The 26,948-nt window shown below is 52.4% G+C and overlaps 4 protein-coding genes across 4 annotated transcripts; 2 read left to right on the forward strand and 2 right to left on the reverse strand.

Annotated features, from left to right (window-relative positions):
* The first annotated feature begins 44 nt into the window (after positions 1-44).
* TGME49_315550 (calcium binding egf domain-containing protein) lies at positions 45-4,396 on the forward strand. The gene is made up of 7 exons (XM_018782871.1): positions 45-648; positions 896-1,428; positions 1,955-2,092; positions 2,421-2,672; positions 2,872-3,102; positions 3,594-3,659; positions 3,930-4,396. Exons 2-7 carry the CDS (start codon positions 1,257-1,259, stop codon positions 3,977-3,979), a joined length of 909 nt encoding a protein of 302 aa, XP_018635323.1. The 5' UTR covers positions 45-648; positions 896-1,256; the 3' UTR covers positions 3,980-4,396.
* ABCG77 (ATP-binding cassette G family transporter ABCG77) lies at positions 4,333-10,815 on the reverse strand. Its single transcript, XM_018782872.1, has 6 exons — positions 10,000-10,815; positions 9,028-9,539; positions 8,275-8,506; positions 6,366-7,989; positions 5,643-5,881; positions 4,333-5,165 (listed from the first exon to the last, which is right to left on the reverse strand). The coding sequence occupies exons 1-6, from the start codon at positions 10,438-10,440 to the stop codon at positions 4,722-4,724; spliced, it is 3,492 nt and encodes a 1,163-aa protein (XP_018635322.1). The 5' UTR covers positions 10,441-10,815; the 3' UTR covers positions 4,333-4,721.
* Positions 10,816-13,353: 2,538 nt separating this feature from the next.
* TGME49_315570 (hypothetical protein) lies at positions 13,354-15,109 on the forward strand. The gene is made up of 2 exons (XM_018782873.1): positions 13,354-13,423; positions 14,008-15,109. The coding sequence occupies exons 1-2, from the start codon at positions 13,416-13,418 to the stop codon at positions 14,273-14,275; spliced, it is 276 nt and encodes a 91-aa protein (XP_018635321.1). The 5' UTR covers positions 13,354-13,415; the 3' UTR covers positions 14,276-15,109.
* A 719-nt stretch (positions 15,110-15,828) lies between these two features.
* Positions 15,829-26,946, reverse strand: TGME49_315580 (hypothetical protein). The gene is made up of 11 exons (XM_002364696.2): positions 24,029-26,946; positions 23,072-23,162; positions 22,316-22,621; positions 21,696-21,880; positions 21,331-21,391; positions 20,724-20,881; positions 19,677-20,114; positions 18,994-19,171; positions 18,305-18,465; positions 17,566-18,007; positions 15,829-17,243 (listed from the first exon to the last, which is right to left on the reverse strand). The coding sequence occupies exons 1-11, from the start codon at positions 25,448-25,450 to the stop codon at positions 16,807-16,809; spliced, it is 3,879 nt and encodes a 1,292-aa protein (XP_002364737.1). The 5' UTR covers positions 25,451-26,946; the 3' UTR covers positions 15,829-16,806.
* Between the last annotated feature and the right edge of the window lie 2 nt (positions 26,947-26,948).

Raw genomic sequence — 26,948 nt, forward strand, 5'->3', positions numbered from 1 at the left:
TGGCTGTCCAGCGATCAGCTCTTTTTGTTGAAGCAGTGTTCGGTGCAGGTGCAGTCGTCTGAGAAACAACAGGATAGTTTTCGTAACATGCGAAGTTTTCTCCCGCCACTAGCTTGCACTCTTAAATTCCAATAGCTCTGCATGTGCAAACAATCAAGAAACTCAGGTCACCGGTGACTTACTCGGCATCTGTGCAAAGTCAACTGGTGTTATTGAATGCAGTTGGCCGCATCCTCCTTTTTGGGTAGCCTCATCGAGACGGATTGCGTCTTCCAGATCGAAGAGCCCTCTTTCAATCCATGAACGTCACTTCCAGTGTTTCTCTGTAACTCAGTAACTGAACAGTTTCAGGTTTGCAACACCGCGAGGCTCCCAGCAGTTGATCGATCTCGATAGCCGATGGCTTGGGCCCTGCCAGATAACTTCTGCGTGACTATGAGGCAGAACAGTCGTCGACCAGGTCACTAACACCAGTCCTAGGTGGCTTTCGTTCTGTCCACAGTGTTACCGCCGGCCTTCAGTTTTTTTTTTAAAAAGCTGCTGCTTGGCTTCCCTCAACAAGGGTTGACTCCAGCGCTTCAGACACCGTGAACATCTTCATCCTCACCCGGTTATAAGTCAAAATGGGGGGAGGCTCCACTAAAACAGGTATTCGAAAAACTCAAGATCTCAGTCTAGTTTCCTGATCGCTATCCTGCGGACCACCTCTCTCAGGACATGCCCGATGACAGGATGTCAGAGTGGTGTATTCTCGCCCGAGCTGGCGTCTGCCAGGTAGCGCAGCCTATTCGCTTTCTTCTCGCACACCAGCAGTCACTGACTCTTACGCCAAAATATATCCGTATATAACTGGTATTTGCGTGTGTGTGTCGTGTTTTTCTTGGTTGTTACTCAGCATGTGACACGAATGGCTATCAGCTGTGCTCAAAAGTCGCACATTCAACCATGTGTGTGGTCGTTGGCGACGATTTCCAGTGCGCTTGTGCAACCGGTTATGAGGCAACAGGGAAAAATACATCGGTCATGTGCAAAGGTACGTATGTTACTGAGCTGGAAGACTGAGAGGGGCACTCACTTCGAATCTTATTCCTATTCTGAACACGGCCTCCCGCCTGTCAGACGACGAAGCGGTCAGCGGCAAGTCGTAGGTGGTAGTCGGCATGGCCTGCCTCTAATTGAGCTTTAGAGGAATACCATGGTGGAAGGATGGACCTAGCGGCAAGTTTCTCAAAGTCCGTGCCTTCTATCCCGTTTTCATGGAGGCGCTTCAGTTCTGTCGATTATACGTCGGTGCAGATATCGACGAGTGTGCAACAGACCAAAATGATTGCAGCACGCGGACCAAGAATTCTGTCTGCCGGAACACGGATGGGAGCTATGAATGCATCTGTGACATTTATCGAACGTTGAGTGCGAACTCTTGCGAAGGTAAGACAAAGGCGTTATTTTTCGCAACTTTCCGGGGGCGCCATCTTGAACACGATGAGGAAAGCCGATCCAGTTAGCTCTGATTGTCAGCGAGAGTCTACCAAGGCGCACGCCAACTATCGGCGACATTTTCAACCGAAAGGACAGTGTTGTGCTTCTTTCTTTGTTGTTGAGAAGCACTCCGTGAGTGGTTGAGGCAGTGGTAAGAAAATTGTTTCGTCCTCCAATTTCAAGGTTACCACGACACCATCGAAGCTATTGTGCAAGCTCTCATACGTGTAAAATTTGGGGCCAAGCTGTAATCATGTTTCAAAGCAATCACGTTCGAGTACGGAAGAATAACGTCGCACACTGTGTGCTCCCGCAGCCGTCGTGCCTCCTCCGTGTGTCACTGTAAGTGTGGTGACATCCTCCCTGTGTCTCTATCCAAGCGTATAATAGAATGGTGTGATGAGTTCCACGCACCGTAGCTCGTCTAATTCCTTCCTATTTTCCCTCATCTTCTGGATGCTGCTCGTTCTAACAGACATCAACGAATGCCTCGAGAATAGAGGAGGCTGCGGGAACAACAGCGAGTGCGTGAATCAGATCGGTGCCCCTCAGTTGTGTAAGTGCTATACCGGCTACGAGGGCAACAACGACCAGCCCGGAACAGACTGTAAAGGTAGGACAGAAGGAAAGAAGTTCTCACCCCCACCACTCACAATCTTTCAGCCTGATATATATATTCGCAGGCGGTGGGCACAAAGCACAAACCGCTGCCCCAAATATTATCTGTCGCCAAATTCGAGTTGTCCGTCAGTCGGAATGCACGTCGTACCGGGAGCCGCCACCAACCCAATGCAATGCTTTCTGTCCCCATTGCGAAAATGAGACACCAGGGGATGATATCATCCTCTTCAACACCGGCAAGTTGCATGGGAGAATAGATTCAACGGATTTTCGTCTAATGAGGTCTTCTAATGGTGGTTAATGCTTTCTTACCTTCGCAGATATTGATGAGTGCCTGACGATGACTTGTGGCGCGCATTCAAAGTGCGTCAATACGCCGGGTTCATACATATGCCAGTGTGACAGTGGTTATACGGAGACCAGCGCCGGTCACTGCGAGGAAATTGACTACTGTGGAACCGGCCAAAACCAGTGTGATACTTACTACGCCGACTGTGTTCAATCCAACGGCGTATACACGTGCAAATGCAAAGACTTTTTCAGAGGCACGGGGACCTCCGGCAACTGTACTCGTAAGCTTCAGTCTGCTGCGTGCGTTGAATCCGTCAACGATGTGGCCAGTTCCAACCTACTTGCTGAGGCGGTGGAGTTGCAAACTGATCGCCTTTTGCAATGTATGTGGCATGTAGGTCAGCCAGGAGTCCGATGGTTTTCTGGAACAAGCGGTGGGCCATGTTCTGGTTGTTACGTGCGAGTTGTATGCTTGAACAGCTGTATCAGGGTACGAATATCTGGCCTGCGAGTTACTGGGATCAAGCTGCAACTCTTACCAGGAGTGTCAGCGTGAGGCGTTAGGCTCATACTCCTGCAAGGACAAAACTTCGATGCAGCAGTTGTCGACTTTCTTCTCGGAAGGCGGAAGCGTCAACACCCCTGCTTGGATATGGTTTATTGTTGTCTTCGGCGGGTTCCTACTCATTCTCTTCCTGTGGTTTTTGACAAGTAAGCGAACAGTCTTGAAAATGCAGATTCTGCTGCGATACAACAAACGGTAAATGCTATGTCACCGATCCAACTGAATGCTTATTGATTTGAATTTCGCCGACGAAGCATAAAGATTCACTGTCGGGTAGACGGCCGTGTTTCATCTCTCAGTTGCATCGGTATTCATCAAGCAGCATTCGAACATATCCCAGTGGTGGCTGCGAAATCGATTGCACGGTTACCCTTTCGCAGCCGTTCCTGGTGCTCGGATGAACTCTACACAAGCACTGAGCTGTGTCCTAACATTCCCACGGCGCGAGTACAATATGTGTAGACCGAGACTTGGTGAGACGGGAGACAGTTTCCTCACGGGTATAGATCCAGATATATGCTTACCGTACACTGGACACCTGCGTATGTTTTCACAGTTTTCTCTGCTTTCGCGCTGGATCTGTGAGGGAGGACCGGCTGTTGATTGAATCGGAGTTTGGCTGCTGTCCCTTTTCCAGAGAAACTCACGGACACGAAAAGGCGCAACGAGACGCAGGAAACAACACTTTACGCTAATTACACCCGTAAGTAAATAGCACTTGCAGATGACTACGCTATTTTGACGATTGCGTTCGCAGCCTGCATGTCGCAACATAAAACAACTTCCCTCAATTTAGAGGTGATTCTTGCTTGTCGACACCACATATTATCAAGGTTGTGCGGGGCAGGTCGGCAGCTGATTGACTCATCAGTGTTTGCTGAAACTACAGCGACAATATTCGCCAGGAAAGAGTTCAAGGCCTTCAGTTAAGAATGTTTTCGAATCGCCTGATGCGTGTTGGATATTTCTTCAGCCGCTGTCGCTGCCGCTCCCGCATATGGCGCCATGGACTACTACGGATAGACGTCTCCGAGAAGAATCCTTACGTGATTCAATGCAGCATGACGAATGTGGCGACAGAATCGCTTGTTTGTTGACACAGTTCTGATCGAAATTCTCACTTCCCTACCGAAACCGTTTCTTATTCGGCACCATACATAACTCCAGGGCCGAGCACTATGCTCCACGACTGATAAGTGGTTTGTTTGTTCGCTTTGATACCTTTGTGCTCCTACTGTGTTCGTTCGTTTGAGTGTCTAATCAGGGAGATGAAAACTGACTTCAGAGGTTGTTTCTCAGGTTGTACGGTTCGAAAGGGTATTTAAAATCCCGCCGGCGAAAACAGCGTTGTGCCCAACAGAATTGTTGGGACTTAATCGGAGATGGCATTTGTTGTGAAATAAGGGAATCAACCTGTTCGGTCGTGAAGTTCGAGAAATGCGAAAGCCTTCTCCCATGCCTCATTTACGCACGTCCTTCACACACAACGCTGGGTGACGCTCATTCGCGGTAGGCGTTGGATAGACGATTTGTTAGCAGGCATGCTTATTATTTCTAGATGGATTAGCAGTATAGCTGTTAGCAGAAGAACTGTGACAATCCAGCACAGACAACTCTTAAAAACATGTTGCAGTTTTGTCGAAGCAAACACTGAACTCTGAGCAACGCGATGACAGGCATTTATTCTCAACAGCCACAGCGTAGAGAGAAGACTGCAATGAAAGCCCCCAGATTGGGACACTCTCGTTTCCACAGAACGAGTTTTTCAGGACTTCAGTTTAAGAGATTTCTTGAGGACTCCATAGCACATTAGTTTGATGGCTAGCCATGTACAAATCATTAAGGTGATATTGGATAAAGGCGAAAGTGCTGTTGTGAACCTGCGGGTAATCATCTCTGCTGTGATCGGCTGCCCTGGGCAAGTTGGGAACGAAGAGAACTCCGAGCACGAGAGTGTCGAAGACGATCCCACTGTAACTATTACGAAGTTTGTCACCGCGTAGTTCTGGAAAGACAACCATCGAAGCCAAGATATCCATGGGCCTAATCTCTGTTGCTGAACATAGAAGCCACTACTGATGGAAGATGAAATCAGAATGACTGACAACAGCAAACCCCCTAGGCGCGCATCGTCCACAACGATCGCAGCAATCAGTTGACCTATGGCTTGAGCTATGCAGACAAGCAGTACCAGCTGAGCCCAAAAAGCCTGAAGAAAATGCAGGAAGTGTTCAAAAAGAAAACGCAAAGGTTCTGTTCTGCCTCTTCCGAGGATAAATAGGTGGTGGAGGGGAAGGTCGTTTCCAAAACAGACTTTTTGAAAGTTTTTCGCACCACAGTAAATGCGGCTATCAACGCGCAGTTCAATAAGCATTTGTGTGTCCAGTTTACATACGCAAGTAGCTTATCGGGAGTGCGTATGGCAAGTAGACATTTAGGCAGTTATAAATGCACAAGCTTGTGAATAGAGTTATGTATCTCCCCTTGCAAGTATATGTCGGTTTGCTCCGCCATATCTCCCATCCGGAAGCATCCAGAGTATGCTTACACAGCTATGTATATCAGTTTCTCTTTGGAATTGCCAGTGTGTAGGCTAACAGGACACGGGGTCACTAAAATGCACAATCAAAACCGGACTAACGGCAGTTGAATATAACTCAGAACTCTCAGGTGGAATGTATCTTACCATAAACACGCCAAGGTCTGAGGGCAATCCGACAAGCGGATATACGATTGCCAGCCACAGTGACGGAGTAAAGATCTGGACGACGAGGTCTATCATGGTTTTGGCGAGAAGATAACATGACACTTTATATGCTTTACTGCTTCTTTCTCTGGAGATAACGGCGCGCTCAGCTGGAAAAGATGTGAATGCCATGTAGGCAGGTCCGAAGCTGTAGTAAGAAGTAGTGAAGTAAAGGAGACCTGCGATCACAAACACAGCAGTCGAACATGCTTCGCTTCGTTTTACTGACGTCGGCACGTCTCCAGGATGATAGTGCACCGGACAAGGCGGCCGATACAAGACGAATTTGCTGCCACGAACCGCGCTTGCAACTTGAGTACATACTCTCATTTGGAACACGCAGCCGGGACACGCTCCTGTGAGATCCTCACCGTGGATGCACTGACACTTCTACGAAGTCAACTCCATTCCGAGTTCTTACCGATTCGAAGAATTCACAGCGGAAGTAAAGTCTCAAACTGCAGTTTCATTAACATACCGCTCATTTTCACTGTGGCATTGTGCAAGTTGCTAGCAAAAGTGCTCGCTGGGTCATGCTGTGGGAGCAAGGAGTAAGTATGGCCGAAGAGTAAAAGCGTTCATCCAGTTAATTCAACAGGTGCCAGGCCAACAAGAATCCGATTCGTGTATTCCATACAGCCACATTTCTATTCCTCATCTTACCCATCCGGTCCAATAACTTTTCCTCTGAATAATCTCTGCAGCTTTGGAAATAAAGGGAACCAACGACGGCGCCAATTACAGCTGCCTGTACCAGATCAAGCGTGGTACTCTTTCCTTTCAGTTCCTTCCTGATCCCACGACATACGAGTACCCAGACCTGTTGAAAGTAACTCGGTTCCGACATTGCCACCTTGATTTCCTCATCAAACGACAGGAATGACGTTCTCTTGGAAAACTTTCGCCCAGACCATTCCATTTTCTTTGCAGGGAAGGAAGCAAGTTTATCGGACCATGCCTGCGCATTTGATAGCGACGGGGCACCTGCAGAGAATTCGGCATTTCTTTGTGGAGTGCCTCTGTTCAACACGCAGCCACAAGAAGGAATGGACGACAAGATATTTCGTCTTTCCATCCTCTCCAATGTCAGGTTTTCGCCAGATACAGACTTTGTTTGTTCGGCCAAGTCGAGTGACCTGACATTCTGCCTGGTGGTCTTATTGTTAAGCGGTTCTAGTATGTGCTCGTGGGTGGCTTCGACAGCGGTGGCAGTAAAGACCTCAAACGAGTTCATCGACGTTTCTGCTGCCGCTCCTTCCTCCAAAAGTGTATTCGGTTTACGTTGGTCATGGCCTGATTTCGGCCCAGGCTCGTCTTCGCCACTGTGTGTTCGTTCAAGCGAATGACTCTTTATCATACTTGATGCCAGGAAGGCATCTGCTGCGTCATGTTGCGTGATGCCTCCGCATCCGGAATAGTCCTTGATAGGGTCGCAGTCACACTTTTGAGAGTCCCCGTGCTCTGCTTTACAACCGTGAGTCTTCTGCTCTGACGGGTCCTTGACAAGATCTATGGAAAGATCATGAAGTCGAAGCTGGAAAGTTGTTATGTTAATTCGTCGCTGGTACGTTTTTATCAGAAAATGATTGTCGGCGTCTTCCGCGTGGCTGGTCGCCGCAGAGAGAGCTGAAGCGGTGCTTTCTTCTGGAGGTCGAAGTGGTCCGTCACAAAAATGCTTCACGACACTTACAGCCTCCAATCCGTGCGCCGCGCTAAAATCAGGCTGTGCCCCATAAGCTCCGGTCAGTTTGTCGTCGTCCTTTTCCGTTTCTCCGGGTTGTTGCCCGTTTCTGAGCTCGGACGCAGCTTCGACAGATCCAGCTTCACGAGTCTGTCGTCCAATTATTTCCCCAAAAAGGTTTGTCTCTCTCGTCCTGTCACTTCCAGAAGAGGTTCGTGCAGCTCGGCAGGCAAAGGGCCCGCGCCCCAAGGATGACGCATCAGCGGACAAGTTTCCTACTTCCTTTGGTTCCTCGAAAGAGTTTATGCGATATCGTGCCAAAACACTAGACCGCTGCGCGGTTTCTCTCTCAAGTCGGACCTGCTCACCATGTGTACTGCCAGTGATCGGATCTCCCCCGGCTGCAGTCGTGCTGGTGAGTGAGCGCCGCCTGAAGTTCTCATCATCGGATGCACTAATGACGTGCAGTGCGTAATCTGCAATGTTCCACCCTTCTGGACAGTGGAAATTGAGAGAAGAAAAGTAGGCGCATACGTCGGAGGGCTTCCCCTGGTACACGATGTGGCCGTCTTTGAGAAAGATCACCCGATCAAACCTCATGAACACCTGCAAACAACGACGGAACGCAACAAACATCAGGTGTTTACTCAACCCCTTCACGTGATTCCACCAATCCCCTCACGATCCCTCCCATTCTCTCGAAGTTACCTCCTTTAGGACGATACACGAATTATCCGAGTCACAGCCATTCTCATGCATCACCCCTGATGGACCGCCTGCCGTTCTCAGAACAATGTCCGAGCCCGGCGCATCTCGGAACAAGGAAGCAATCAATGCTTTTGTGCCTCTACCCAGTGTCTTGCCGTGTCAACAGTGGTTTATGCGTCGTACATTGCTGTTAGGCTGGTGTATGGTGCAGACGGTAGTACACCTGTTGGCTCGTGTTAGCTGTTTCAACATATCGAGAAGGGCGGCCGAGATCGAGGCGTCCAGTCCGCTTGTGGGCTCATCCAAGAGGAAGAGTGACGGATGAAGTAACAGCTCGTTCGCGATGTTTAGACGCTTCAGCTCTCCTCCGGAGAGGCCACGGCAAAAAGCGCTCCCCACGCGAGTCCCTCTGCACCTGAGGAGGCCGACAGCAAATTTATTCCCTCCAGACTCTTACGAATCACCAACAGACATGTGATTTCTCTTCAGTTGAGGCTCAGAACATCGTTCACTAATGGGTGGGCCGCATTTCCCAATTTTTCAAAAATAGAGTTAGCACGAAGAGTCACGTCCATGCACAGAATGGACGCAGAGCAGGTTCGTTAAGCGAACCTGTTCGTTGTGCAGGATACAGTTTCACCGTTAGCTAAATATTTGAATAGGGGAATAGGGGTGCTGCTATGCGCTCAGAGGGCTAATAAAAGTGTCGGAGGCTGGGATCCGAACGAAACTGCTCTTTCACAAGAGACCGCGGTAGAAACTCAGGATGATATGCTTATGTACAATCAATTTTACTCCAGAGACCAGCAGTATAGTTGTCGCCATGATGGAACACGCTCGCACCGATTCTAGACTCCCATTATGTAGAGGGAAGACGTGGTTGGATCTACGAACCCAAATGCGCGTTCAAGTTTGTCGACAACGAAAGCTGCTTACTTGTTTAGCTTCATTGAGTTTATAACTTCTTCGACCCGTGCTTTTTTCTCTGCGAAACTGGTTTTCTTCCCCAAACGCAGTCTGGCGGTGTACATCAGTGTCTCTTCGACTGTCAAATTTCCGAAGAAATACTCCTGCTGCATCACGTAACCAACAATCTTCTTCATTCGCGCTGGGGCAGGTTCCCCGTTGATATCAATGAGTCCGCCGACTCCTTTTTTGAGCCTTCCACACAGTACAGACAGGAAAGTGCTTTTGCCTGCTCCAGAAGGACCGAGGATTCCCACAATTTCGCCAGGGGCAAAGTAGCCGCTCAGCCCAAAGAGAATTTGTCGGGGGCGAGCATATGCGGACGGAGGAGGCGCCTTTGAACACGGTCCCGAAACAGAATCGGAACCAGCAATTGCCTGTCGTGACGACTGTGTACAGGAAGCCTTTTTAGCCCATTCTTTCACGGATTGGCGTGCAAGGCCTCGCGGAGGAGTGAATGTGAGGTTTGTGAAGCGTATGAACTGGAAGCAAGGCACACGAAGGGCGCAGGTCTTCCCACTTCTTTCAACAAGAGATAACGAATGTACACTCTAGGAGAAAACACACTTCTTGGTTTCAAAATTGAGAAAGGTTACCCTCATTCTGTTGCTTTCAGCACGAATTGTTCACTTCTGCGTTGGGATATGATACGTTGCACTAACTCACAAACTGTAGACATTACCATTCCTCGCGAATACACGTAACGGGCTTGGAGATGCAATATGTATATATACATGCGGAGTGCACTTATGCAGTGCACAAGGAAGCACAACTTCATATAGCGCTATCCGTGAGTCCGCGCTAAGCGCCAAGTTCTTTCTCAACGAAAAAAGGCTGCAACTAGAAGTAATATCTTGGTGTGACATTTGCTGGAATCAACAGCCTGTGGCGAGCATGTGGACTGTAATATTGTTTCCCACATTTCATCTCCATGGTTCTTACCACTTGTAGCCTTGCAGCACGCTTCGCTTGTTCGGTCTCTTTCATCTGTACAGAATCATCGGCTTCCTTATGAAGAGTGACAACGCGAGGCGGTGTGAGCACCTGAACAACCCCACTTCGTGCAGCACCGTTTTCAGGCGAAGGTGGACTTGCACCTCCACATCTGGAAGCTGAGGAGTTTCTGACCTCAGCCGCGGGACTCCGGCTACCTATGGTAGACAGTGCATAGCAAGAGGGGATGGGGCGTGGCTCTGAAACAGTCGTGGTCTCTCTGTCAAGAGCCACTGGCGAAAGACGGTCAGTTGACCAGTAATTCTCCACCGGTACCGCATAGTCTGCAATCTTCTTCTGACAAATTGAAGTTAAGGACTCCGTTGGCTGCCCACCACTGTGGTCGTGGACAGGCGGTGTAGTACTCTCCAAATTAGGATGCGAGGGCATGGCGGAAAAACACGGGCTACAACAGCTGCTCTCTTCAGTATTCCAACGCCAAGACAGAATAGCGACCTACTCCAACAGCTAGTAGCATATTTCTTGTTCCGGTTAAGAAGACCTCATGAGACAAAAGCTCTGCCGTTCGGTTGGCTACCAACTCGCGCAAACGTCTATCCTTGAAAGAGTCGGTCATGGATCGAAAGTTATTAAAGCCGTAGCTACCACTTTCCGCCTCTGTGGTCGCCTTTCAAGTTAGCAGAAACGTCACACAACGGCAAAGAAATGAGAGTTTTTGTCTCGTCTCATGCAGCCACGCTCACCAGGTAAACCGGGTAAAAAGTCTGGGATAGCGCTGACTGATACAGATTCAATTATGACAAATGGGAAACTCGTTGCAGCCACTACGCGTGCCATGCTGCCCTGCATGCCCGCGAGCGTGGTCGTTGTACAGTTCCTCAACGCATACGTAGGCCTGCTCAAAAGTGGGTACAGTGCCGAGAACATTGGAAAGCAACTCACTCATTTCTACACATAACCACTTGGGGTTCTGGTTGTGGATGTGACGTGTCTTGACGCGATAATCTCCTCTATTTCAGCCGGGGTCTAACGAACATGCTCAATGTCTGGTGTCGACTACTGATCGGTTGGGGTGGTTGATACTTTCATACCCGTTCTCTCTATGAGGTAACAGTAAACTGTTAAGCATTTCACGGCAGGGCAGAGCCCCACCCGTTAGGACGAAAGGTGTACCCTTCTTTATACGAGCAGTCATGCAGGGCCAAGGACCATCTCGTTGTCCTACACGCGACCACGATGAACCCGCTAGCCACACAGTCACACGCTCGGCACTCAAACTAAGGTTTGTCAAAGTAGACAACGTCTGCTTGGTTGCGACACGCGTTCGTGGTTTGACACTTGTGACACCAAAGGCCCTCGTTTTTGAACCCAGACTCGTAGGTCATTGATTCATGCGGAAGTGTATTGGGTAACGGCGATGTCGGAGGCAGTTGACACATTTGCGTGTACCAAACTTCTCGCCACACTTCCCCAAGTTCACCAGTTCTGCTTTACACTAGTAGATACATAGTTCCTGGTCTCGACTGTTCTCATACGCCTTTTGAACTCACAGTTACACTGTTTCGTTGTGCAGTTGTGGATACTAGTTAGATGTACCATATTCCTGAAGAGCGACGCGCGAGCGTGGCTACGCGCTGTGTTCAAACAAAGGCTACGCCGATGCCGGCCAGTCTAAAATACAAGTATTCGGGGATAATGCACATCACGGTTTTCGCAGTAGTAGCTGGAGCAATGCCCAGCACTGTACCATGGCAATTCAAGTGTGTTTTTTGGGGTCCACTAGGGCTCATCCATGCATGACGCCATCAAGACCGAGGCATACTACTGAGACAACTCGAGCGTTTCGACCACACAGTCTCAGCAATGGAAGGAAAGCCACATTGAGCACTGTTGCAGCATTTGAGACAGAGCTGTAAATCCATATCGACAGCCATTTGGAGACATGGTTCCACTAGATTTCGGTTGTGTGTTAAGCGTCTCAAACGACGAGGCTGCACTATTCCCTGAAATCCCATAGATTGGAGCACCAATTTCGTGCTCGACTCTGTGGCAGACACAACTGGAGAAGCGTCTCGAATCGCCTGACTCAATGGTATCACTGTTTATCCATCAGACGGGTAAGTATACCGCCCGTCTTTTTGCAAGGCATAAAACTGCTGGACCCTCACAGGTTGAGAAGTCGTAGCTCGAACTGACAAGAGTACGACTCTACAAAAGAGAAGTGTCTGAAAGACCTTTCACCCACGAAAGGCAGCGCTCACCATTCGATGCTTCCAAACTGTGCATTGACACGGTTCCAGATGAATGAACTAGGAGAGTCCCCTGCAACGTTGTGTACACACTAACACGGCCAGCTACTGTGCTGACCAAGTCCCGGTTGTATGGACCGTAATCAGGGAACAGGAACTCGACCGGGCTATGCGACCAGTGCATACTGTGTAGACTGCGCAGAACTGTTATCCGTGGTCTGTTTTCCCAGTTTACAGATAGAGCAGCTAACGAACATCAGAGCTTCCTGACTTCAGACGTCTTCGTCGTCACGAGATTTCGCATCCCTGCCGCTGACAAGAAACACATCCCCCTCTAAACTCCCATGCGCTACAGGGGGTAGGAGTGCTTCCCTGTTGCAAAAGTATCATGCAGCGCGAATCATAAGATACCGCAAGACCACCACATTATCTGACGCGCAAACCGGTAAAACTGCGAGGGCACGCGCACGGCGCTCGTGTCTTTTCCTCTTATCCTCTCTTCCCCCCCCACAATTTGTGTCGTCCTTCGAGCCTGTTTCCGTTCCGTCTATCTGTGAATACCCAGACAGCAGACCCTATTTCGTGTGTGTGAAATTGTTTGCCGTCGTTTTTCTTCGTTCATGGATACACATTTTGCCACTCGAGTTTTCTGATCGAGACCAGAGCCTCAACACGGGCCAAGTTGGCGCGTTGTTTCTTTTCAAGACAGAAAAACCACGAGGCCTTTCAGCGCCCCTGGACGGCCTCGCGAGACTGGTGGCTGCAAGCATTTGAATCTCTACATCCAGGCACGGGAGCGTACGGTTGGCAGGGCGGCGTCGTTTGTTCCGTGTCTTGGTGAAAGAAGCAGCGGACCGGCGTTCCGCCGAGCAAAAACAACACGAGCGGCTTCACCGTCCCCCCCGGCGCAACTCTCCCCCCGCTTGGTTTCTCGTTCTCTGCATTTTCCCCCTCCCGCCGCGGTGCGAGCGAAGGCCACCCACGCGGGGTGGTCCGCGGCTGGTGCGCAAGACGGCGGAGACGACAGATCAGTTCTTTTCGTTATCGGTTATTTCGTCTCTTGTGTCGCACGAAGGAAATTCTTGAAAAGGTTCGTGTTTCCACACACACGTCTCGGACAATCCGTAAATCCACTTTCCCTCCAAGTCCTCCACAATGAAAGGGTGAGTCGAAACAAACTGCCCCTCCCCTGCAACCTCGGGGGACCCCCCAGACGAGGACAAAAAGACCAGCTTGGAAAAACTGCAGCTGTCTGCGTTGCCACTCGTGTCACCTGTACCAGGGCGCGGGGAGCGGCGGAAAGAGGGCTCATGCTTCTATTTGGCAGAGTTTCGCGGCGTTTCTCCGTACCTGTCTTCGAACCCTCGGCTCTGTCTTCAGACAGGAAATGCTGTGTCCTTCGCCCATTTGTTCGGTCCCGTTTCCGACACAACTGTGAATCTGCCGTTTTATGCCTCAGGACTTCTTTTGTTTCCCGTATTTCTGCGTGAAGCGGCTTGGTAAAAAACTCTTCGCATAAACCGTGTCGCTGTCAGTGGATATCTGCGCTTTTCCCCCGAATCCCCTGATGTCGCACCACAGCTGTGGAACACCCGCCAGCAGGTCAACCTTAAGACGTTCCCGATTCGCAATGTCCTTTTTTCTGTCCCGCTTTCTGACTTGCCCAGGTAGAAGCCGGCCGAATGTCTTTATCCTGAACTTTTTCCTCCAGTATTCCTACGTTTTGCCTGTTTTGTTTGGTTTTCAGCCCTAGCAAGATGGCGGCACGCCCCAAAGCCAAACCGGCGAAGAAGGCTCCGGTGAAGAAGGCAGCAGCGAAGAAGGCCGCAAGCGCACCCAAGAAAACCATGTGCAAGCGAGCCGCATCTGCGAAGCCTGCAGCTGCCGCAGCTCCCGCCAAGAAGGTCAAGAAGATGGTCGCCAAGAAGGCGGCGACCAAAAAGGCGGCTCCGAAGAAGGTCAACGTCAAGAAGACTGCGACCAAAAAGGCAGCCAAGGGCAAGGGCAAGAAATAAATGCTGGGACGCTTCGTCAGTTCGCCTGGCGCATGCTGCTCAGGTCTCTTGCAAGGATAATACGCTTGTCACCGTTTTCCGTAGATCGCCTCGCTGGATTAACATAATAGGCGGGGTTGTGTCGTTCTTCGCCTTTCAGACATTCGTGGGAAGGTCTTGGCTCCACTTGGAAAGAGGGACGGAGGTGCTGTGTCTCGCGCAGCATCTCGACGAGACAGGGATTCGCTGCTTTCTGCGGCGACAAAAAGTGTAAGACACGTGCGACTTCAGAACGAGTGTCCTCTCGGGTGAGATGGGGTGCCACGACTGGCCTCTTTCTCCCCGACTGCGGCCGAAATCTTTGCGCCGATCCACGAAGAAGGACCGACATTTTTTGGCAATCTGTTTTCACGAGAGTTTTTCCGAGCAGCCTTTCTCTGCGGCAGTCTGCTGCATAGAACGGCGCTCCTCTCTCCTTTAGGCTTCTCTAGAAGCCACCATTCGTTCAAAAAAAAACGAGCGCTACTTCCAAGAAACAATGTTTCTACTGGTGTGGAGTAGTAATCGCAAGAGTCGAGACACTGTTTTGAGATACTTTTCGAGGCATTGTTTGTTTCCCCGCTCTGCTTGCACGTCCGCGGTCTACAAGCCATCAGGTGAAGCTGGTAACGCGTTTATGCAAGTCCCCGAGGTGTTGTACTGACAGCACTACACAATACATGTTTTGTTGTCTCAGGTAGTATTAATGCGTTCTAGAATGGTTTCGTCACACATCTGGGCGCTGTCACTTCTGAAGTGGAATTCAGTGTCTAAATGCACACGTGACACGCATTGCAAAAACTGTCTGAAGGGGACACACCAGAATTATGCAATTTTTTCCTGAAGATTGTCATAAATCTTTCAGCTGGTCAAAGTGTAGGCGTCTCTTTTTCTCAACTGCCTGGGACCGCTCTTCTTTCGCAGCGTCTCCTCGTTGTCGGCAAATGCACTTTTGTGAACCTTACTCTCTTGAAGAAACAAAAGGCAACCTTCCTCTCTAGGACAAACCACCAATGAGACACGGTGCTAATATGTTCCAGCACATCTGCATGCGCCGCGTCCTCCGAAAAGCATCCAAAAATGTCGACAGCATTCAGGCGACCTGCAGCTGACCCCGCAGGTGGGCGAGAAGCTGGGCCCTCCATAGAGGGAAGAGTGAACAGCGGGTCCGTCTGTTTCTGTCTATTCCCACGGCTGTTTTGAAAGCAAACACCTGACCGAAAACCACGCACCCAAATGCCCGAGCGAACCTACACCTATTGACTTCCGTTTCTTATCCGCTTTTGCACTGGAGAACGACGCTACGAGTGTGGAGGGGCAGCGCGAGGTCGCGCCGCAAAGAGCCTTTTTCCGGCTCTGACAGATTGGAAATTCCGAAGAGCGGGAACATTGCCGTAAAACACATGAGGGCGCGAAAATATGTCAGGCGAAAATATTCCAGGTAGACGAAAGACTCGAAGGCTGGTAGCTGCTGAAGGTGCGGCGCCCGCGTGTAGGGGTCTATGTCGACTGTGGCAACGACTTTTTTGGTAATTTGCTACACGTTTGTGAATCGAAGGGTATCCCTCATTTCATTTCCAAGCAACAAACACGCATTCTGTTGACAACGGGTCGAACACGCTACGAAAGCACGGTAAAACCTTGTGCCGTGCTTTCGAACTTTTTTCGCGCATACAGCCTGAGGCACGACGCGCGATCCACAGCCAGGTACAACGGGTGACCTCACACCTCCGGCCTTTGTCGTTTTCAAATGCAAGAAAAACACAAACGGAATTCGCTGCCTCTTCAACTCGGATACCAAATGTGGAATGGCTTCTCCCTGCCCGGGCCCTGTCGTACCAGGCCTGTTCCAAGCCAACGCCTTTTTAACGGGGTTCACCTGTTCACAATTCTTTTGACCCGTTGTGCCCCCTTTTCAGTGAAGCGCCCTCCGTCCCCAATCACGTTAAACACCTGCAGGAACTCTTTTCCCCGGGAATCCCTTTGTCCGTCGGACATGTTCTGTACCTCGCGAGAAAGACGGAATGCACGAACTGGTCGTTTCCGTGTATGCACATTTGTACAGTTATTCCGCAGGAGGCACAGTGACAAGTACACATTCTAAATGTGGTTGTTGAGTCTCTAGAAATAAGCAAGCGGTAGCAAGGACGCGTCGCCCTTTGCGTGTGTTTGGGAACATCGTCTTCAAATACGATTCTCTTCTACACGCTTCTGTTCACATTGGAAGGAAGCTTAAAGAATCCTTCACTTCAAAAAGTTGCCGTCACCCTGCTGTCCCCACAGCTCCAGAGATCCCCAGTCAAACAGATCTCCATGTGAAGCGTAGCTAGCAAAACCTCTTCCGTTGTTTCCCACTCTTTCCTGCCTCCCCTTCTCCAGCGAGTTGCCTTACCTTCTTCCCTGCTGCTCTCGCGCGCCCCGAGGGACCTTCCCCTCCAACTCAACAGTGCGCTGCTTCTCACGGCCACTCCAACTGGCCTTTATACCATGGACTCCTGCGCGAGGCGTCGCGATCAATTTCCGACAAAGCCCCCGTTCAAGTGCGAACCTACGGGAGTCAGAGAGGCGCTACGGACAGTCACGCCCGTGCGCTCGAGACACCCTGGCTTGCTTGGAGGCACTGGCGGCTTGTGCGACCCTAGCTCGTGATGCGTCTGAGCAGACCTCGTGGAAGACGCCGCGAATGCGGTGTTGGACCGACTAAAGGAAGGTACCGGAGGCAACGGGTGACCTCCGGAGACACTCGAGGTCGAGCCGCCCGCAGGCGCCAGAGGGACAGTCAACTCTGAGGCGTACGAAGGCAACGGCCCCGAGGCAGCTCGCGAAAACGCATGCGCCAGAGAGACGGGAGAGTACGAATGCTGAACATCGCCGGCCGTATACCCCACTTCACGAACACTCGTCACTGGGTCGTTACGGGGCGCGGAAGAGACCTCTGGAGAACCGGTGCCTGACCCAGACCATACAATTGAAGGACACTGATCACTGCCCGTGCATACATGCATGCAGAAGTGACAATCTGTTTCTATCTCCCGATCTAGATGCCTTTAGGGATGATGCACACGTATCCGTCTGTGTTTGGCTATCTATCTAGACGCATTTACGTTGATCTACGTGTGTCACGTCCACGTGTATCGGCGATAGGAACGAGCACACAGCCCCACTGCTTCGGTGAAATTGGATGCGTCTGTTGGTGGCGCCGCGGGGGTTTCAAACGAAGGTGGCGGACGCACACGCTTCTTCCGCGTCTTGGCTTTTTCGCCTGGACGTACCGTGTGGATTTCCGAAGCCTTGAGGAACAAGGAAACCGTCGCTTGTCGAGTGGCGCAGGCGACGCTCAGACGCCGCGCCCGGCCGAGGCGCGGTGACAGCCGTCCCCTGGGAGGTGCGGACAAGCAGCGAAGTTGAGCGCGCGAGGGGCGGCACAAGAGAAGAGAAAGTCGGTACAGTGTTTTGCCGAGCGACGATCGTCTTCGAGGGCAGACCGGAAACCACCGGCACACGGACCAAGCCGGCGCGGCCGTAGACCCCAGGCAGCATCGCGCTGCGCCGAGACCCTGCGCTCGGGAGGCGCGTCAGGCGCGAGTAGAATTTCAAGAGAGCCAGGGGCGCCGCCGGATGCAGGCGATACGGCGAGAAGCAACTCTCGAGCAGCGGCAGCTCACTTGGCCCAGAGAGGACAGTTGCATGGGTCTCGCCAGAGAGCTTGGAAAACTGCAGACAAACGCATCGCCGAGACTCAGGTCGCGGTCGAAACGATGCAGGGTGGAAGAACAAGACGAAAGCAAGACACCGCAGAAGAATGGAGACGCGAGACGGAAGACAAGAGCTTTTCCCCAAGAGCAGCAGCCAAGGTCAGGTGTCACCTTCTCTTGCACAGGACTGAGGAACGCGCGTGCATCGGCAGATCAAAGTCGCCAGCCCAGGTGACGCTTTTTTCAGAAGAAAGGTGAAACACATGTCAATACTTTCTGCGACAGAAAAAACAGAATTCTCGCTTCTCCCCCTCACCTTAAGAGGAATGTGTGGCATGTTGTGAGCCGACCGGAGAGACTTGGCAAGTGTGAAGAGTTCAAAACCCATAGTCCACGGAATCACGCTGTCTTTGTCTCCGTGCTGAATGTACAGCCGAAAGTTGCGGAAGACGTCCGACTGGGAGGTTTTCTTGATTTCTGAAAACGGCCAAAATGTCACATGCTTGAGTCTCCATATGTGCAGACGCGGAGTCTTTTGCTCTTCCTTACTAAAAAAGCAAGACCCAAAGTCTCCCTAGGGAATTCGCACACCGTACCACCCCTCTCTCTCCCTGCTTCCCTGCTCTCGCCGTTCGTCTCTTCCTGCTCTTCCTGTCTAAATGTTCCACAATGACACTAAAGGTCGCACCCCCACAGCCACTATTCACAGTATGCATGCCTGCTTCGACACACACAGACCTATACATGCATGCACAACCACACATGCAAACACAAATGTAGCCATCGAGCCACGATCAAATCTATCCATACCTACGCATATCTATCCATCCGAATACCTTCATACATACATATACACATGCAGACACATGCACATGTACAGAGAGTTTCGCGGACATCGTTGTGCGAGGGGCAAGCAGCTCTTGGTCTCGTGCTCAGTCTCTACAGTGCCCTGTCATTCTCTCTCCCGTTTGCTGTGTGCAAGACATGAAAAGTGTGTTTTCTTACTGCCCATGAATTCGAAGAGACGCTTCATCGAGGCTTCGTTGTCCCAGTTGATTTGGCGGCTCACGAGGGCACTCGCCGCGCGACTGATGAACCCCCCGCCCCCCACAGTCGCCGCCGCCACACGCGACGCCATCGCCTGGATCGAAGTGAACGGCGCGAGAAGTATCAAACGGTTGATCTGGAAGAACAGAAGCGTCTCGGACAGGAACGCCTTTGAAAAGAAGGAGAGGAGAGACTGTTCGAAACACCGATTTACGAAACGCGAGGAACGGAACTCTTTCCGAAACGATGATTTTTCCCCCGAAAGGGACGAAGGAGGTGATTCGACGCACAGATCCACCGCCACGAAGCAGCCTTGAAAACACAAAAAGGCACTTAAAAACAGGACCAAGGGGAGTTTCTGAGATACACACACACACGAGGGGAAAACGAAAAGGTTACAGAGCAGACATTTATAAGAGAGAGAAAGAGAACGCGACTTGTCTAACTCGAGGTTCTTCGTCAAAAGAACAACCACGTTCCTGGAACCCTGTTCAAGTGTGTGTGATTTTCCAACTGCGACACTTCAAGGTTGCCTGAAACCTCTTGGAGTCAATCGTGCGTTCACTCTGAACATCGACAAGCATCGTCCTGTCCCCGCTCCGTTCTGACTCTTTCTCTCTGCGTCTTTTCTCCGTCCTCACCGCGAGTCGGAGGCCGTCCGGCTTTTCGAGGTCCCCCATGTAAGCTGCGTCCAGCGGAACGACGCAAGTTCCTTCTTCGTTTAGAGTCACGTTACATGTATCCCGCAGAGTCAGGTTGTCCTGGTCGAACGCAACTCCCGAGTGCACTCTTGGCTTCCCCGCTTTCTCGCTGCCGGGAGGCGCCTCCTCCCAAGTCGCGTTGCGCATGCGTTCTTCCCAGGCCGCAGCTGCCGTCGCGATCTTTTTGGCGCTGCAGGCGGTCTGCGTCGCAACCCGCGGACGAACGCAAGCGAACGAAAGATCCCTGTGCAGGCTCTCGGCGAGGTCGGCAGCGAGCGCGAGAGCGACGGCGCACCCCAGAGAGTAGCCGAGAATGTTGACGACGATGCTCTCTTCTCCGTGGTGGTCCACGAGCTCCATCAGCGCATGTTTCACCGCCTGGGCCGCGAACGAGGAGAAGGCGAACAGAAGAAGAAAGGCAAACGCGTGTGAGAGAGAGCGAGAGAGGCAGATGAGAATGTGCAGAAGACAGAGAAAGAAGGAGAGAGAGAGAGAGAGACGGCGGAGGAAACGGAGGGGCAAGAGACGCAGAGAAACCGAAACAGAGAGGTGAATAGAGCTTGACAGGCAGGAAAAAGTGGACACAGAGAGTGAGAGAGAGACACAGACACACTCACACAGAGTGAGAGACAGAGAGTAACACAAAGAGGTATAGGGCGGCAGAGATACATAGACACAGAAAAAGGGAAACAGAAAGACAGGGAGGTCCAGAGATAAAGATTGTGATAACTACTTCAGAGAGAGAAGTGCGATTGGCAATGTGATGAGAAGGTTCAAGCTCGAAGAACTCCAGCGTGACGGATCACCACACAGAGACACCCCGAGGACGTCTAATCTGTCCAGATCTCTCCAGTCTCTTTGCTCTCTCGCCTTTTCTCCCCACTCTCGTCCTCCGCGACCTCTTCTTTCCCTCCCCTCTTCCCACGTCGTTTCTTCTGCACTCGCTCCTCTGCTTCCCCAAAAAAGCCTTCTTGGCCGCCAGCTCACCTGCAGAACGCTGCTGCGAACAGTCTCCGGCGCAGGGTGGCCAGAAGAATTGCCGTACCCAGGAATGTCCACCATCAAAAACGACAGACGATACTTCTTGTCCTCCGACACACCGTCCATGTCATACAGAAAGGGTCCAAACGGAGAGAAGGAACGACCTAAAAACGAAAAAGAACTGCGCCTCAATGTCCATACACTCCACAGCTGCTGGTACATCCCACAGTCATGCATACACTCACAACATATATACATATATATATATAAATATGCATTTAGGATTGGAAATGCTTTCCTTACGCACCGGAGGCATCTTCGTGCTCGAAGGATGAGACAGTGACGCATACCCTCTACGCCCACAGAGACAGGTAAGTTGCGCATGCAGTGAAGTATTACGAGGCTTTCGCTCAACCGATACATCTCTAGACAGTTCGAGGCAATTCACGACACACACTGGCATTTTCGCAGATGTCGCCTTTGTCTTCGATGCCGAGCAAAAGATGCCAAAAAACGCGCCCGACGTCGAGATGCATCTGCAGCGGTGTCTCAGGACTGAAAGATTTTTGCCGATGGATGCATGCAGACCGGGGGGAAAAGAGTGAAAGCGCACCTGTGGCTTTTGAAGAGTCGCCTGCCGACTCGCAAGTCTGGTCTTGCGAAGGATGTCTTCCCTAAACGGAACACACAGCACAGTTCAGAAGAAGCACTATGACTCTCTCCTGTCTCCTCGGCATCCCATGTCACCTCCCCTCCTCGCTCGTCTTCTCTCTCTCTTCCTCTGCCTTCTTCTTCCTCTGTCTTCCTCTGCCTTCTTCTTCCGCTGTCTTCCTCTGCCTTCTTCTTCCTCTGTCTTCCTCTGCTTTCTTCTTCCGCTGTCTTCCTCTTCTTTTCATCTCCGCTCCTACTGTCCTCTTCCGCCCCTCTGTCCCTTGGCGTTTCCGCGTTTTCAGTCTCTCTGCGATTTCCGGTGCCTACCGCAGAGTGATATTGGAAGTACTGCTTCTGTCCAGAACATCGGCTTTCTCCCCAGAAGAGCGCGCCCGTTGGCAGTTCTGCAGCGGCTTCCGAAACACCCGCAGTAGCTTCACCGGGGCCTTCGACGAACTCGCTCGGTGGGATCTCCGACGCGAAGCGCAGAAACTTCCACGCCAACACAATCCCTGAAAGGACAAGGCGTTTCGCAGGCGAGGTGGAAAGAGAGAGTTCACCGAAGAAAACAAACTGAAAAACAGGTGAAGACCCTCGACTTCAGAAGGAAGAAGGTCTCTGCGTTCCTCAAAGAAACTGAGACGCCCGTCTCTCTTCTCGATGCACGCAACGGCAAAAGGCCGAGGTCTCTGAAACGCTCTTGGCTGCGAAGTGCCACTTTCGAGGCGAGTTGAACATCCACTTCGAATCTTGAACGCTCGGAAGCAGCGACTGCAGAAGAAACGACGTCTCTCTCCCTGCGGAGCCGTAGGGACTGTGACCTGAGCTACGCGGCACCTCCACCTTTCGCAAAAGCGAAGACAACTCCGTGAGCTGACACCAACCAAGAGAGCGGCGCTCCCCGCCCCGCGAGGCTTCGGTGACGCCTCGCTTCCCGCTCCTCTCACCGTCGAGAGCCTGCATGTCTTTGCCGCCAAGAAGAATCCACAGATGCAGCGGCAGCTTGCGGTTCTGGCCGACGGCGGACGCACGGCCTCCCGCGCCTGGCGCCGCGTCTTGGTAGAGCGGATGGCAGGCTTTTCGCTGAAACTGAAAGTGGAATTGCGTCTTCTCCTCCGGACTCTCTGAGGGACGAAAGGGAAGCACAAGAGGATTTGTCGGCCGCAGAGTCTCCGCCCGTCCGTTCGGCTGGCAGACGCGCCTCCACGCGCCTCGACTCAACCAGCTGTCGTCGCTCGTGTAGCACTGAATGCCTGAAAAGAAAAAGTCGACAACGCGCGTCTCTCGACACCCATGTGCTCGAGTGGACACATATACATACATATACACAAATACATATACATCCCTACACATATACACAAATACATACATACACATATACATACATCTACACAAATACATATACATCCCTACACATATACACAAACACATACATACGCATATACATACATACACATATACATACATATACACAAATACATACATACACATATACATACATATACACAAATACATAGACATCCCTACACATATACACAAATACATACATACACATATACACACACATACACATGACGTTCAACTGACTGAGTACGGCTCCCCGGCGAGCACCGACAGAACTGCGAGAGAGAGACTCAACAGGACATCCCGGTCCACTCCCAGAGAGGAAATGGAGGAATTTGCAGGAATGCAGGAACACTCACAGGCTGCCAAATGATACTCATGGGGACAGACGGGAGGGATCAAGTACGCATGGTAAACGTAGGCGGGACTGAGATGCGCGGAGTTTCGATCCTGCGAACAAGAAGCAAGAGAAAAAAAAGACGCGTCAAGACACTTGACTCGTCACAGAGGCAACTGGAGAACCTCGCTTGTCGCGGCACTCCGCTCCCCATGTTTCTCTCTCCCGCGACGGCGTCGCAGAGCAAGACGAAAACAGCGACGGTCTCCGCATATCCTTCCCTTCAAACGAGGAGCACCCGCCGCACCTCTGAAACGGCGTCTCTTCTGTCGAACACAAACCAAGAAAATCCTCTACTTTTACTTTCTCGGGGCGTTGTGCCGCAAAAGACTGGAGCCTCGTCGGGAGGCGAGGTCCTACAGTGTCTCTGTGCATTCGATCTTAGCTACAGCACACGGTGTAGTCGTCCTCTCAGTGGAACCAGAAGTCCATGCGTCAGGCCGAGTCGACTGCCGCTTGGAAGGCCTCCCCTCTTTCTTTCCCTGTCCACCCAGGAGCCGCCGATCGATGCCGGAGACACCGTAGCGACGCTTTCTTCTCACTGCTTCATCTCCTGCTCTCTCCCCTCCACTAGCCTCTCTCTGTACCTCTCCATAAGTCGAGATATCTTTATCGACATACCCAAAAAACATCTGTCCACCTCACTAAACACACACACACACACGCATTACCCCATCTACTCAGCCTGGACAGCCATTTATCTGCATCTCTCAGCGGGACTGTGGGTCCATCCACGCGCCCAACCATCCAGCAGTAGAGCAATCTGTCTCCAAAGATACATGTCTCTCCACGGATGTAGGACGCGTGAGTGTGAAGCGCAGAAGATCTTCAAGTGCAAAGCTCCGCGCATGCGTCTACAGCTTTTTGACTCGCTGCTCTCCAGCGTCGACTCTGCTCCTGGGTGAGAGCTGTTCCGTACCACGAAGACGAGGTCTGTCATGGGGGTGAGGAAGTTCTCGACGCCCGCGCGCATGACGAGGTAGTTTTCTTCAAAGAGCGGAGTAGCGCTGTACGCTCGCGGATTGTAGCAGAGGAGTTCTTGCCAAGAGAACTGCCAGTTACTCAACTTTGTCGGCGCGGACTCGAGTCTGAGCGCTGGCACCTGAATGCCCGGGCCGGCCGGCGCGCGGTACTTGTAGAGGAGACTCGACTCAACACTCGTCAAGGTCGGCTTCGTCGGAATCCGTCTGCGGCCCAGCGCCAGAGGACATGCCCGAACTGACCGCGCGCGACGCTTCGGTTTCACCCTCTTCTGCGGTGTACACACACCAGCGGCGCTTTCTGCTCTGGCTGGGAGGCTCCCGGCGGAGACAGCCTTTGCTGGGGTGTGGACGACGCGCTGGGACAGGGACAAGCGCCAGTCGGTCGCCGGCGGCCAGCTGGGGGAAGCGTCGAGACGCCGGCGCGTCTCCTCTTTCCGGGAGACGCTGACGGAAAGGTCCCCAGAGGCCTGGCGAGAGACGTCCGTCGAGGGGGTAGACGAAGACGCAGAAGACGAGGTGCAGGAAGCGACAGAGGAAGCGCCGAGGCCGCCAGCCAACGAGTCCGAGGAAGGCAGAGACGCGAACGTGTACTGTGGCTCCGACATTGCAGGCGGCAGAAATCCGTCGCTGGAACTCCAGATGCCTGAGGCGTCTGAACATGAGCTGTCCACCGAGAAAGAAAGCCGCAAACAGTCGTCTTCTTGACGGCCTCTCTCGCCTCCGACACTCTCAGGACCCATCATCGGCGACCAGAAAGTCTCCGGCCGTCCACTGGAAGCGCCGGCCAGTCTCTTCGCGCCTGTCTCCCCGCCTGCGGTCACCGAGTCCGCGTCAGACTGGCATGCAGAAGAGGGTGCAGACGCGACGAACTCTGTTGACGCGGTCGTCTCTTCAGCTGGCGAAGCGACTTCGCCTTGCGCGCCTGCCTGCGCCGAGCTCGGCTTTCTGCGCGGCTTCTCGCTCTCGTCGGCAGAAACGAAGGGGGATCGCCGCGGCTGACGCCGAGGAAGAACCTGACTGTACGCGGTTAGCGCACTGGAGCGTCGAGATCCGCTGCGCGTCTGCGGCGACCCGCCACTCGCCGCCGGCGCCATCCTGAAGTGCAGAAGAACAGGGAAGGAACAATCCACCGAAGCCGAGGAAGAAGGAGAGACAGCTTCCCCGACCGAAGAGAAGCAGAGCGAGAAGAAGCAGCCGTCAGAAGAAGAGGACAGGAGAATCAGGAGAGCTTCGGCGACTTCTGAGACTTTCGAAGGCCGAAAAAGCAGGTCGGTGAGGAAGACGAGACGCCTCCGGCTTGGAAATGCAGAGAAAACGAGGAGTTCCAGGCGCGCAGGCGCGTCGCGCAGAACTCCCATGAAACGGAGACGGCCCTCAGAGATAGAACCGAACGTCCCCCGTGTCTGAGTCGAGCGGAGCCACTGAGAGCTGTGAATCGAGCGCAAGAGGTCTCACTCCACGAGTTAAATCCGAGTGCAGACACAGGGAAAAAGAGTTACGCAGTGCTGGTCAAGCTGCAACGACAGAGGCCGCGGGCGAACGACGTCGACTTCAAATTGGAGTCCGAAATCTTCTCCTAGAACAACAGAGAACAGAGAGAGGGACCGTCTTTGTGAGTTGGAGAACCAAAAGCGTCGCTCATGGAAAACGCCTCGTCGTTAAGAAACGAGCGTTTCGACTTCGGGGTGGTGTGAGGGAGCAAATCCCCGGGGAAGCTCCTGTCCGTCCGCAGAGTGCGGAGGGTCTCGCTGCAGCTGGGCCGCTGTGTACAGAAGCCGTTCCTGAGGGATCCATTTACGGCTCCGAGTTCCGGCTCTCGATCAAAGAGGAAGAAGCGAGAAGCCACCGAGCGAGCGTTCAGAGAACTGCGGTATTGGGGAGCCCTGGCGACTCTGTCGGGGCCGCCGCATTCACCGTATGTGTATGCGGACGAAGGGCGCGACAGCGCGAAGACAGAGTGTGTGTTGCGTCGTTGGCGCGGCTTTCTCGGCGGATCCTTTTTGGACGTATGAGGAAATCGACAAAGACTCGCACACACATCCACGCGGACGTTCCTGCATGCACCTCGTGGCTGGCGGAGAAAAAAAACATTCGCGACCGGCGGCGTCCGGCCGGGAATTCAGGCGTCTTCTCGCGGTTTGGACGGATGCCGGCAGAGGCAGAGTGTGTGTCATAGCAGAGTGGAATACCAAGCGGGAAGTGCGACGCGCGAGGAAACGCGAAAGACCAAGTTCAGACCAGAAGCAGCAGAGCGGTGCCAGGACCGCGGGGGACTTCCGCTGTGGTGTGGAGGGTCCGCGCCCACTCACCGCCGACACTGCTGCCAGAGAGAGGTCAGGCGAACGAGGAACAAAAGATGGCAGGGAACGCATCAGCGGAGGGTGGAACAAGAAACTCTGGACGCGCGTGGACGGTCGAGGTGCACAGACGCCCGCGCGAGACAGCTGGAGGGTATGGGTTGTGGTGGCGATGTTTTCCGCGAGTTTCCCGTGACTTTTCCGCGGGGTCTTGCCAGCTGTTCCTTGCAACGAGGCCGTCTTCTCGGAAAGACACGAAACTCTTGGACGGGCCGAGTTTCGGGAAACGCGTCTTCGAACGCAGACGACAGCGCGCTCTTTGCGTGAATCGCTTGCGAGTCTTCAGGACGGCTCAGAACGCCACGGAAATTTACAGACGACCTCGCGCTCAGCGGCCAGAAAAGCTGCGAAAAGATGCGGAGGGTGCCCACAAGGACGGCGGAAACTTGACCTAGCGATCGTGCTTCAGGGCATGCGGCCCCGCCGTCGCTCGACGAGGCAATTGCGCAGACAAGCGATGAAGAAATCCGTGACGGGCAGCGTCCCCAGCGAGTCGCAG

Source organism: Toxoplasma gondii, chromosome XI, assembly GCF_000006565.2.
Source record: "Toxoplasma gondii ME49 chromosome XI, whole genome shotgun sequence".
Lineage (NCBI taxonomy): Eukaryota > Apicomplexa > Conoidasida > Eucoccidiorida > Sarcocystidae > Toxoplasma > Toxoplasma gondii.

What these genes read in the sequence shown, in the direction of transcription:
- TGME49_315550 (XM_018782871.1), top strand. Translation starts at nt 1,257, where the DNA reads ATGGAGGCGCTTCAGTTCTGTCGATTATACGTCGGTGCAGATATCGAC. An exon ending in GCCCGGAACAGACTGTAAAG is followed by an intron (nt 2,093 to 2,420) that starts GTAGGACAGAAG and finishes TTACCTTCGCAG; the next exon opens with ATATTGATGAGTGCCTGACG. An exon ending in ACTTTACGCTAATTACACCC is followed by an intron (nt 3,660 to 3,929) that starts GTAAGTAAATAG and finishes ATATTTCTTCAG; the next exon opens with CCGCTGTCGCTGCCGCTCCC.
- ABCG77 (XM_018782872.1), bottom strand. Translation starts at nt 10,440, where the DNA reads ATGCCCTCGCATCCTAATTTGGAGAGTACTACACCGCCTGTCCACGAC. An exon ending in AACTCAATGAAGCTAAACAA is followed by an intron (nt 8,507 to 9,027) that starts GTAAGCAGCTTT and finishes CGGCCTCCTCAG; the next exon opens with GTGCAGAGGGACTCGCGTGG. An exon ending in AAAGTTATTGGACCGGATGG is followed by an intron (nt 5,882 to 6,365) that starts GTAAGATGAGGA and finishes TTGTGATCGCAG; the next exon opens with GTCTCCTTTACTTCACTACT.
- TGME49_315580 (XM_002364696.2), bottom strand. Translation starts at nt 25,450, where the DNA reads ATGGGAGTTCTGCGCGACGCGCCTGCGCGCCTGGAACTCCTCGTTTTC. An exon ending in TGAGTATCATTTGGCAGCCT is followed by an intron (nt 22,622 to 23,071) that starts GTGAGTGTTCCT and finishes TTTTCTTTTCAG; the next exon opens with GCATTCAGTGCTACACGAGC. An exon ending in TCTCTTCGAATTCATGGGCA is followed by an intron (nt 18,466 to 18,993) that starts GTAAGAAAACAC and finishes GGCCGTTTTCAG; the next exon opens with AAATCAAGAAAACCTCCCAG.